The following is a 12,056-nucleotide window of genomic DNA, read 5'->3' as shown; positions in this document are numbered from 1 at the left end:
GGGCTAGGTACGGCCAGTACGGCATGTGAACTCAAATGGCAACAAATGACCAGCTCCGACACAAGAGTGCCACGCTATAAACATGTCCGCGCAACAAACTCAGACATTGGTTTCACTGTGTTCTCGTGAAAACAATCAAGAAAATATAAGCTGAAAATTAACATGTGTAGTAGTGGGAAGCTTGTAAATATTGATGTTTTGTGTGAGGCGGCGGGAATATTCGCGCCCATCGGAGTTTGATTACTACGCAGGCTTCTGCCTTTCGTGGATCACACCTTCTCCACCTCGTTTCCTTCATTGTACAGCTCATACTATCCACACAACAACACAATAAACAGCCAAGGCGAGTCAATTTTTTACGGTATTGAACTTGATTAAGGTCAAAGGATATGTTTTGATCCCCTGCAGATTTTTCTTGCAATCTTTCCAGCAAGCGCTTATGACAGCCCAGGTTACCCTGAAAAGCGGGGAGAAGGTCAAAGTCAACGGTAAAAATCCAACTCCTTTCCATATCTTCTTCTGACATCATTCTGACTTGAATTACGAAGACCATGTATATTGTTCTCCACCATGGTCTGTTCGAGATGGTACCCCATACTCTATAGCCCGTATCATGGAATTCCTGCCACCGGAAGGGGCAGGCAAAGGGAAAGGGAAAGGAAAGGAAATATATACCCGCGTTCGATTGGCTTGGTATTATCGTCCAAGCGACGTCAGTGATCGTCCGGTCGCAGATTCTCGCCTCCTTCTCGCCGCCATATATTCAGAGATCTGCGACATAAACCAACTTCGCTCCCGGTGCCACGTTTTGCATAGGGATAAAATAACCGACCTAGCTGGATGGAAGAAACGCCCTGACAGGTTTTATTTCAATCGTCTTTTTGATCCTTATATCAAGAAGGAGTTTGATGTTATTCAAGCGACTGACGTTCGGAATTGTACGTACAACTTCTCGTTACCTCCGCGGTTTCGAGTCAACATTTCCCTGTAGTGCCCGATCACATCAGACAGGTTTTGACCTCAAGATACGAATATGTGGTAGCTGAGAAAGACGTGGTTCCAGACCTCACCGACACTCTGCGGTTGTGTGCAACCTGCAGTGAATGGTGTGCAAAGTACGTTGTTGATGGAGGAAACATTTTTATTTTATGCATATACTAACATCATAACATCAGTCCTGACACAGTAGGGTGTGATAGATGCAAGAATTTCTTCCACATGAGCTGCGTACAACCTCCACTTCTGGCAAAGCCATCACGCGGCTACGGCTGGACATGCGCCCCTTGCTCTAAGCGCCATGAAGAGGAGGTAGATAAACATGATGTTCGACATCCGACCCCCGTTGCGAAGCCAAAGTCTAATGCGCCTGCTCCACGAGGCAGGGGACGCCCGCGTAAAGACAGGAGCCTTGCGGAAAAGGAAGAAAACGTCGAGATCAAGTACTTTAAAATGTGGCCGTTTCGGTACTTTGGGTAAGTGTATGCACCTGACCGCATCCCTATCTCGATAGGTATTTAAGAGCGAAAGCTGACTGCCCATGTTCCCATGAAGGCAATACACAGTGGCAGAAGATACGCTTGGTAAGTTTGAGTTTGATACGGGATGTGTGGAGCTTAGTACATTTGGACGGTAGATCCTGACGATCTCATCTTCCCTCGATCTGCTACACGCGTTGGCCCCAAATATCAAGCTACTGTTCCAACTACGCTTGATGTACCCTCGCCTTCAGGTAGGTTTCTTCTCCTTTTAGTCCGGGACGCTGCTCAAGGCAACTTAGATCCGGAACAGCGGGGCGGAGACTATACCGTCGAAGTTCTGAGCGCGATCAACACCTTGACAGATGAAGAAAGTACGTATTTTTAGCCTTCCCTAGGCTTAGGTAAACAACTTACTTTTTTCACAGTCGCTGAAAGTAGGTGCCTTATGATCTGGGGGACTATATTTGCTAAAAACACAAATTTCAGTGGAAGCATGGAAGGTGGTGTTGAGCAGAAAACCGGAAAAATTGCACAGTGTCGACTGGCTGACCGAGGCCCTCAGGCGGTTTACGCAGGCACATTTATTGAACCGCGGCTGGTCCACTGTTGATATGAGTGTTATTCCCACCCGTCCAGAGAAGGTAATGTCCCAGACGTGGATTTTTTTAGTGAGAAAATCTGACTGGTTCGATAGTGGAAGAAGGGCGAAACAAGGCATACCGACCGGGAGTGGACCGCGGATGAGGTGACTGCTTTTGAGGACGGCATTTTCCTCTACGGCGCTGAACTTCGGGCTGTACATGACGAAATTGGTACCCGTTCCATGGCTGAGGTCGTGCGGTTTTATGGGCAATGGAAAAAGTAGGCGTAGATTATCTTCCCTGATTTTTCTTATTATTCTTTTCCATCCAGCTCGAGACTAGAGGAAGAGAATGTACGAATCCGAGCCGCGAGACTCAAGGCTAAAGATGAGGGCAGAGATGAGTTGCCCTCAGCTACTGCGGCTGTCACCGACCAATTCTCTGATGACGAAGGTTCAATCATGCCTGGATTGTCCAGACACAACAATAGCTGTGGCGCATGCCGTACTCGTGAATCGGAGAACTGGTGGAGGGCTCCCAAGGGCCTTGCTACTGATATTCTCTGTGATACTTGTGGGACGAACTGGCGTAAATATGCGGACCTTAATTTCCGTACAGTCCGTGAGGATGTTCTACCGCCTAGCAAGAAGGGCTCGGATAAACGTGAAGGTACACCCCTAAATGGACCTAGTACGAAGCGAGTGAAGGTAATGGCGGACGTGCCCTGGTACTTCAATTATTTACTTTTGTTTTCTCTAAGACCTCAACATCGGCCTCTGTAAATGCGACACCTCCCCCTAATGCTCCAATGGCCCCACAACTGCGTTGCTTGGCATGCCAGAAGAATGGTCCAGTGGGTAAGGTACTGAAGTGTAACCAGTGTCAATTCCGAGTGCATGCAGGTGAGGTCGCTGATTTAATCACGTCATACACCAATTCAACAGCACGAATATACAGCATCATGCGGCGTCCACGTGGAAAAGAGCGCCGTTGACTCGTGGATGTGCGACATTTGCCAGAACGAAGAGACCCTGGAATCATCTATGGTAAATCGACCAAAAAAATTGGTTTGTTATAACCGTATGATAATAACTTGTATTCTCTAGCACACTGACTGTTTGTTGTGTCCACGGCGCAAATCCAAGAAGAAAGTTCAATTCCCCAATGCTGATTCATTCTTACGTGCTTCCAAGCCTACAGAAGGACAAGGTTGGGCGCACGTACTGTGTGCTGTCTTTACTCCTGAGATCAGCTTCTCGGATGTGTCGCAACTCCGGCTCGTTGAGGGCATCAGCACCATACCCAAGCAGAGATGGGCATCTGTAAGGACGCATCCGTTTCCTTTATCCTTATTTAGTTGACACGATTAAGCAGAAATGTGCTCTATGCGGCGAAACCAGCGGTGCAGTCATCCGATGCAGTGACTGTGTCCGGGAATACCACTCATCTTGTGCTTGGAGGAAAGGTCACCAATTTGGTTTTGAGATCCAGCCGGTACGGTTTTTTCGTTTTTTTTCGTCGTTTTGCGTCATAGGATAATTATTGCAGGTGCGTCATCCACGTCGGGATGGTATAATTACCACCTTCAAGGGTGAGACTGGCAACATGGTTCCTGTCGTATGTTGCCAGGAACACGAGAACAGCAGGCGGGAACTATATGATGTATGTGAAACGGATGAGACTGGAGAGGTGAGGGATCACGATGTTTCACCTATTAGAATTGCTGAAGCGGTGCGGCAGACTGCTCTGCAAGTTTACTGCCGGATCTATAAACAGGCGCCTGTAACTCAGGCGCATGCTCTACTTCGGAAGGCTAGGAGACTCGACCAAACCTTGAATATCCGCACGGACGGCGCCTCGTCGGCTGACGTTTCGGCTGAGCCTGCGCTTCAATGTGATATGTGCTCTACAGAGTACTCCCCTGCATTCTATCCGAGTGGACATTACTCGGGCCGTTGGCGGTGCCACAAATGCCACTTTGAGCACCGAAATGGGGTTGGTACTGGCCAGTCTCCTGATGATAGTCTTTCCCCCCTTGATGACACAATGGATGGATAGACGCGGGTCTTTTTGAATACCCCATTGTATTTTAAATGAACTTTGTACGATACTAGTGCACTCGTCGTTCAGGAAAGAACATTAATATTCAGAGTGGCTGCTTGATGTTGAGTTATGTAATCGGGATCAATATTGTCACACGATGTGGGACTAAGTAACTTGTGTTGTTCTGCCAAGTATTTCGCTCCGTCGCCGAGCGGCTCAGTACCTGCCACGCACTGAATCGCTGACTCTACTCGGGGCTACTCGAGGCTACTCTTTTCGTTTTCTTGGATGCCTGGTGTCGTTGTCCTTTCCCCATCACCTAGTCTCGCAGGGTTCGGTCCAGACACTCACAGTACTAATAGAACACACCTGCCTCGACAACTTATCGATCCTACCTTAAATTCTTCAACTATGCACAATGGCTTGTCATCTTTAGGATCTGTCCAGGAGATCAAGGAGCATGCTAAAATTACTGCGGAACGTAGTAAAGGTTTTAGTGCCAAAGCACTCCTTGGGTCGGCCCGTTCCCAGATGCACCAGGCTCAACTCAAGGATGCCGCTCGGGACCCAAAGGCAGCTCTGCATGCCTTATACGTCGCAGCTAACCTGATGACGACTTATACGAAGCATTCCAGCTACGCCCCAGACAGGACTAAAGGGAACCCAAATTACAATGAGTTCCGACAGTTCTTCCAGGTTCGCATCATGTCTTCAGTGTAGAGTACCATCCAATGATATCATCCACAGGAATACAGTGATTCTCTGAACCGCATCAAAAGCCTCGAGGCGGAACTTGATCTTGAGAGATCGACGACAACGTGGGTGCTGCGCCCAACAGATTGTCCCTCGTATATATTGACTCTTCTTTCTTCCATAGTGTCTCACCTCATCAGGGAGAATTATCCAATATGAAGTCGCTCGCAGATCGGATGAAGATGCTTGGTCAAAATGGACTCGTCGACTCCACGACGAAACGCTATTCGCGGGAAGTTGCTCCTGGGACTCCTCCTCCCTTGTACCTGCCGGATCCAGTCCGCTCTAATCGAACGTCTCCCTCGTTGTCCTCGACTGTTGTCCTCAGTACCTCTTCATCCGCATCAAACTCTACAGCACCTTCACCATATGCATTTGTCCCGCCGTCGTCACTGGGGCCGCCGTCCCCGACGTCTACTGAATCATCAGAGACGGGGTTTGATCGAGTTGCTGGTGGAGTCGCTGCAACCAATGAAATGGAAAAACCAAGTGCAATCAAGGATCTAGGAGGTATATCAACATTCGAACCAGCTTCCCACCCCTGGAATCCTACAACAAATGACGTGCTGTCTGGCATACCCTCATCACCTGAGCGCCGGTTTCCGGAATTGTTAATGGACTCCTCAGGGTGAGCATTCATTTTTCGAGCCTGTGTCCAGTATTGATATTTTGGTACTAGGTCAACTTTCGAATCAGCTTTACGCCCCTGGAAACCTTCAATAAATGACGCGCTGTCTGGCATACCCTCATCACCTGAACGCCGGTTTCCGAAATTGCCGAACGATTCCCCAGGGTAAGCTAAACCTTTTCCATCCTGCGTCTAGTATTGATGTTCCGGTACTAGGCTATTGCTTAAGTCCCACGATTCAGATACATTAAGTGACACTCCCGCTTCCATAAGCCGCGCGAACATTCTTACGCATATCCCGTCATCCATCTCATACAGTTATAGCCGTCCTGATAGTGTACGTGGCATTTACCCTAATTTGATCACACGTTGCTCATTGTCCCACAGACACCCCGCACACCTCCCGTGATACCCCATTCTCTCGCAAACGGTTCTGCAGCGGCATTCACACCGATCCAATACCCCTCCTTCTCAACCACAAGTCATTCCTCTGCTTCGAGGTCAGGGGCCACGTCCTTAATCTCTCACCCCCCAGCAATTCCACCGCAAGCGAGCATCAACCACTCTCCGCTTGTCCGGAGGCGAAGCGACTACGTCGAACAAGGTACTGGCAGTGCGTCATTTAGTGCTCGCCTCCCCATCGACTACCCCGATCTACCTCATTCTCACATTATTCGCCCTCCCCCTCCGGTTGCTTCCTCCTCGTTCCAGCGGCATCATTCGCATTCGCAGTCCTATTCCGTTAGCACGCTTAAGGAGCCTCCCAAACCGCCTACAATCCCGTCTAATTATCCCGTGACATATTGGTCTGACATGCAGATTGTCACGGTTGGCCTCAAGAATTTGGGAAATACATGTTACATGAATGCTACAATTCAGTGTCTCAGTGCCACAGTGCCATTCGCGAGATTCTTCACTGGTATGTATGAATGTCAAAATCTACACCCAAATGAAGGGCTTATAGAAGATGACTCTGATATAGAAGGCCGGTGGAGGAAGGCTGTCAATGCGGTCAACCCCATGGGAACGAAGGGGAACCTCGCATCGGCGTTCGCAACTATTCTCTACGAAATGTCACATTCCGAGCTTCCGCATCTGATCCCCGCTTCGTTCAGGGTAAGTTTATTGTCTTCATTAGTGCACAACTGACTTCGTCGGCAAGAAATCAATATGCACACATGCTCCTCAATTCTCGGGATCTGACCAGCATGACTCGCAAGAATTCCTCACCTTCTTACTTGATGGTCTCCATGAGGACCTCAACCGTGTTCTTCATAAACCATCCAACGGAACGACGCCTGAACGCGAGGCCGAACTGGAACGGCTTCCTCAGTCGATTGCCAGTGCACAAGAATGGGAGATTTACCGAATGCGGAACGATTCACTTATTGTAGATTTCTTTCAAGGACAATTTAAGAATCGGTTGGTGTGCTTGACATGTCGTAAGGTGTGTTTGGAATCTTCTTAGACATTCTCAAACACTTGACAATGCTTGCAACATCATGCAGACATCGACGACGTATAATTCCTTCATGTACCTTTCGCTTCCCATGCCTTCCGTAAAAGGCCTGTCCAAGACATCCCTGCAGTCGTGCCTAGACGCTTTTGTTAAAGAAGAAGTACTTTCGGGAACGGAGGCTTGGTATAGTGTCGCATAATCTTATGGCATTGTTCTCATGTCATTACCAGGCACTGTCCGCATTGCAAAACTTTGCGTAATGCCACCAAACAGCTCTCGTTATCACGCCTTCCACCAATCCTGCTCATTCACCTGAAGCGCTTCTCGCACAAAGGGGTATTCACAGACAAGATTGAGACCGTCGTCGACTTTCCTCTCAAAGGCCTGGATCTGACGAATTACATGCCTCCGGCTCTACCCCCTGGGATGCATAACGGTTCAGCGAATGGTATTGGTGATCCGCGAGTACAGACGCCACCATACAAATACGATCTATACGGCGTGACGAATCATTTTGGAAATCTAAGCAATGGACATTGTGAGCTTTTCCGCTGTTGCTATGTTACCTTCTGTCAACCCGGGTGTCCAGATACCGCTTTTATCGCTTCTCGTGGAGGATGGGTTTATTGTGACGACAGTCGGGTCATGCCGACTGACGCCAAGGACATTGTGGTAAGCTTCTGATATGCAGGGTGAGACTCGTACCTGACAATTTTCTTAGGGACGCCCAGCATACGTGTTGTACTACAAGAGAATCGAATCATAGATCAAATCACTATTTAAGATGCTTATTTGGATGTTTATCTCCTGGAGTCAAATCAAACTTATATCACTATACTTGCTGTCATCCCCTGTAGCTCGCCCGTCGACATGACGCTCCTTACTATTTGTTTCTTTTCACAGAATTTTCTTAGTCTACATGTACTCTCACACTAATAATGACATTCACTCTCGGAGCCGTGAAAGACTACATCGATATATCATGGACCGGTCATGGCAGCCACCATGCGCTTCACGTAGTGTATACCTGCTGTTCAGGAGGCCTGGTGATAGCTGGTGATCAATAAAATCGCGAGACGCATCGTAGTAGCAAATAAGTATTGAAGACGATGACGCCGACAAGTCAATATCTCGTTCACGAGTAAATTCAAAAGCACATACCATAGGCTCAAGGAACAACGACTGATTCCATTCTATTAGTCCTACGGGAGAAAACCGATCTGCGATGATCCTGTGCTCCGAATCAGACAAAGGTTTCATCACACCAGATCCAGCAATACTGGTCCTCGACTTGATTCAGTGGGTGAGTGTTGGAGGTTGAAACTCAGTCAGGAATGGATTCTGTTGCATACTAGTTTCAGAAAGAACAAGGAAAAGGGCTGACAGGGGCGAATCCATGACGAATCTATCATGATGCCCATTGGGGGGGAGAGATCTTAGTGACTGGGACGGTCTCGAACCCATTTCTCGATGAGGACGGAATCGGCATGTGCATCACAGAGCTGAGGACAGTAGTACTAATATGATACGTGACAAGACACGCAGAAGATGTGAAGTCATTGACAATAGCTTTATCATCGATTGAACCCAATCTGAATCATGATTCGATTTGTGATATGTCACAGATTTTACGCTGTCACGCATTAACATTGAATACACGTGACCGAGTCGCGTCAGAAGTAGTTCAACATCGACGACGCCGACGACAACCACAACCAACAACTCAGCACTACGACCGATGATGGCCGTCACACCACGAAAGCTGGTGCACTGGGGTCTTGATGTCTCTATTTCTGATCTTGGATCACCATGCTCGGAAGCAACGTCCTCCGATTCCGTCGCGTCAACGTCCAGTCTGGAATACATCAACTCTCAGCTTGTGGCACATGGATTCACCCATTCACCCGGGATCTCCTTTGAAGGACTCTCAAATCCTGACACCGATCAGCTGGCGAAGTGTTTGCTTGCTATGTTAGGCCAAAGAGTGGTGCGTTAACGCAGTTATGTGACAGCCCGAGTGATACCGGTCTCATTCAAGACTATATTAGAATGACATGTCTCGCGCTGAAGATTTATCGACCAGTTTGCGCACCCTTTCTTATGACCACGAGCGGCTTCTGGGGATGCATCGTTCAGCCACTGAGAAGGCAGCTAATGCAGAGCGCGAAATGAACGTTTACAAGTCACGAATGGCGTGAGCGATTGATTAGTTTTGATCGAAATTTGGAATCTAAATTTTGTGGCAGAACGGCCTCCAAAACCTTGGCAGCTTCGGAATCAGCCCATAAGCAAACTTCAGCCGAGCTTCAGCGCACACGCTCCTCGTTGATCGCTCTCCGGGCGACTCACTCGGCGGAAATCAAAAAGAAAGAGAAAGACGTCGAACGCATTATCGAGAAATGGTCAAAGCTTTCTGACATGCAGACCAAGCTGTCGACTTCGTCCTCGGGATTGACTTTTCGATGCGGTAATGCCGACGTGGTGAGCGGGTCCGAAACCCTTGGCAAGGGAAAAGGATACCTTGAGATTGCTCTTGAGCAAGCTGAATCTGCTCGCGCTTCACTAGCTGATGAAACGTTGGCGTTACAGCGACTTGTTGTAAATGTCGCAAACCGACTGCAGTCAGTACTGCACGAACTGCGATGTTTGATTTCGCCTTGTGATGAAGAGGTGTGACTGCAGCTTCGAGCACAAACCAACCTGCTAACCTGTCCGTAGCCTGCAATAATAACGCACAGCGTATTGTTCTCTTTAGCACATCCCAACGCTGCCAATGACAAGCTTTCTGCTCTTTTTTCCTCGGCGCACAGCATCTTCGATGACATTTCAGAACGCCTGTCACAGCGAGCTGCCGCACCACCAGCACCAGACTGCGCCAAGGCTTCGGATGTTCTGGAGAATAAACGATTACAAGGAATCGTCGACGAGTTGCGCTCAGAACTTGGTGCGTGTCTGGATGCCATCGGGTTTTCTTGCACATACCTAACAAGTGTTCGGAACAGATGGAGCTAAGAAACTCCACGACAGGCATATTGTAGAGACTCAGGCCCTCTTGATGCAAATTGCATCCCAAACATTATCTACAGAACGCCATCCAAGGGACGAAAGCGTCGAGCTCATGACACAGCCAGAGCGAGACCTTGCCGCTGAGCGCCTTGAGCGAATGAAGACCGAACTTGATGAGGAGCGGAAAAAGTTTACCGATGCTGCTGTCAAACTCGGCAAGGAGAAAGCCGCTCTGGAGGTAAAAACTCAATACTTGGGTCTAGCGCGTTACTGATGATCGCACTCAGACTGAGCGCATCCAGTTCATCGAAGAGAAACGTTCATGGCATGTCGAGCAGATGCTCTCCGATCTCCCACCAACACCTCCTACAACTTCCCAACCTGCACCTCTACCACCTCAGCCTCATAAGATCAAGTCGCCTCGAAAGTCGCCTATGAAGCCCAAGGTTGTCGGCAAGGTGGCAAGCAGAAAGACCCGAGTGTCTCGGCGCTCCTCGTCCTCGATCACACCACCAAGTAAAATGGAGCCTGCGTATGAGACGGAGGTGATTCCTATCACTATCCCACCGGCTGCCTTTGAGGCGTTAGGAAAAAAGTCAACCTTGGCGCAGTCTATTTTACCCTCCGCGTTTGTGCTCCCTCCGCGTTCACCCCGGACGTCCTTACCCCCTGTGGAGGCATTCCTTCCTCCAGCGATGATCACACATCAGGCAATGTCAGGAGGAAATTCGACCGACACCGAGTCAGCCTCCGCTTCGAGCACTGATACTTCTTCGTTAGATGACACGTCGCCTCCTACTCAGGCACGAGCCGTAATACCGAAAATTGTCCTTCCATCACCTAAAACACCTCCTGCTCCTGTTGTAAATACACTCCGTCCATTCCCGCTTGCGAAGCCACTTGCGCCACACATGTCACATGCTTACTCGCCTGTCAAACCAAGCCCACTCTCTCGCATTCTTATGCTTGCGAACTCTCCTGACAGCCTGGATGGGGTATCAGAAGAGGGCGAAGACTCTCCGATGTCTGTTGTTACCCCACCAGTTGCTACAAAGAAGACGACGTTCCAAAGCGAATCAGAGTCAGATGATAGTCCTCTGAGGGATAAGAAGACCGAGCCAAATGTTGTTCATCTGGTTCCCTTCAAAAAAGTGCTACCCCCCGAATCGAAGCGCTTTTCGACAAAAGAGAAGGGAAAGACCAAAGCGGAGCTTGTTCCTGGAAAGCTGAAGCCAGAGAAAGAAAACTGCGACAAGGTCTTCCGAAAACCATCTCCTTCGTTGCCTCCTGCTCCTCAACCAAAGCTGAAGGCTAGCAGCTCAGCTGCAAACAAGCCTGCACCGAAGCTGCCTTCCGGAAAGGGCGGTGCGAGGAGGGTATTAATTGGGAGTGCTGAAGCCGCTCCTTTGCCTGGATGGCGAGGATGAGAGAGGTGATGACTAATAGTTTTTTGTACCACACACGTCCGTGATTTTCTCCTGCCGTATCATTATGATACCCTACGGTTTTCAATTGTAAACATTAATATCTGTGCCTACGTATGCAATAATGTTTCATAAGTGGAAGTATCAAAACAGAAGCCCATTACCAGAGCCAAATGAATGCCTTACAGCGAAGGATGAAGTGCTTCTCCCCGAGGGGCGGCCATGAATTAAATCATCAGGCGGCCAGACAGTCAAAATGTTATCTCCTGCGGAATATTGCTATCAGCATCCTCATGGACGGCCCGAGTTGTTCTCTGACGGCTCGCGTTGTTATTCAGAACTTTGTCGAATGGCACTAAAGTAGGTCCAAGAAGACGTGGATAAACGATAAACAGTTTTCATTGGCTGACTGGCTGGTGGTCGACAAGAGCGTGGAGTGCTCTTGGCGGATCAGCAGACCAACGTGTGTCAGATATGTCATATAAACGAGATCTGCAGCTTTGACAAAAATATACAGAAGCCTACCTTGTATCATTCATTAATTTCACGTAGGAAAGATCAAACCTACGGCAACAAAACAAGCATGCACCATCTGACTGGGGGTAGAAAATATCATCGTTTATCGACATTTTCCTACCTTTCTTATCTTCACTGGACGGATGAACGGACCTGCGAGTTCAAAGC

The 12,056-nt window shown here is 48.6% G+C and overlaps 3 protein-coding genes across 3 annotated transcripts; all 3 read left to right on the top strand.

Annotated features, from left to right (window-relative positions):
- Positions 1–287: 287 nt before the first annotated feature.
- Positions 288–4,208, top strand: HD556DRAFT_1365836 (uncharacterized protein). Its single transcript, XM_041302786.1, has 18 exons — positions 288–343; positions 409–488; positions 549–938; positions 992–1,115; positions 1,176–1,472; positions 1,552–1,580; positions 1,634–1,729; positions 1,778–1,849; positions 1,904–1,912; positions 1,965–2,119; positions 2,173–2,339; positions 2,391–2,766; positions 2,820–2,961; positions 3,017–3,105; positions 3,166–3,381; positions 3,434–3,553; positions 3,608–3,748; positions 3,800–4,208. Exons 2-18 carry the CDS (start codon positions 440–442, stop codon positions 4,115–4,117), a joined length of 2,790 nt encoding a protein of 929 aa, XP_041161030.1. The 5' UTR covers positions 288–343; positions 409–439; the 3' UTR covers positions 4,118–4,208.
- A 78-nt stretch (positions 4,209–4,286) lies between these two features.
- HD556DRAFT_1365834 (uncharacterized protein) lies at positions 4,287–7,908 on the top strand. Its single transcript, XM_041302785.1, has 12 exons — positions 4,287–4,798; positions 4,850–4,920; positions 4,980–5,483; positions 5,535–5,648; positions 5,700–5,820; positions 5,871–6,402; positions 6,466–6,599; positions 6,646–6,930; positions 6,992–7,125; positions 7,173–7,480; positions 7,532–7,614; positions 7,664–7,908. The coding sequence occupies exons 1-12, from the start codon at positions 4,391–4,393 to the stop codon at positions 7,706–7,708; spliced, it is 2,739 nt and encodes a 912-aa protein (XP_041161029.1). The 5' UTR covers positions 4,287–4,390; the 3' UTR covers positions 7,709–7,908.
- Positions 7,909–8,631: 723 nt separating this feature from the next.
- HD556DRAFT_391111 (Afadin and alpha-actinin-binding-domain-containing protein) lies at positions 8,632–11,460 on the top strand. The gene is made up of 6 exons (XM_041310470.1): positions 8,632–8,929; positions 8,991–9,136; positions 9,189–9,612; positions 9,661–9,886; positions 9,945–10,186; positions 10,236–11,460. The coding sequence occupies exons 1-6, from the start codon at positions 8,681–8,683 to the stop codon at positions 11,373–11,375; spliced, it is 2,427 nt and encodes an 808-aa protein (XP_041161028.1). The 5' UTR covers positions 8,632–8,680; the 3' UTR covers positions 11,376–11,460.
- Positions 11,461–12,056: the final 596 nt, after the last annotated feature.

This window comes from Suillus plorans, assembly GCF_016647745.1.
Source record: "Suillus plorans strain S12 chromosome Unknown HD556scaffold_23, whole genome shotgun sequence".
Lineage (NCBI taxonomy): Eukaryota > Fungi > Basidiomycota > Agaricomycetes > Boletales > Suillaceae > Suillus > Suillus plorans.
The sequence above is the reverse complement of the archived record's forward strand: the minus strand, read 5'-3'. Positions and strand labels throughout refer to the sequence as shown.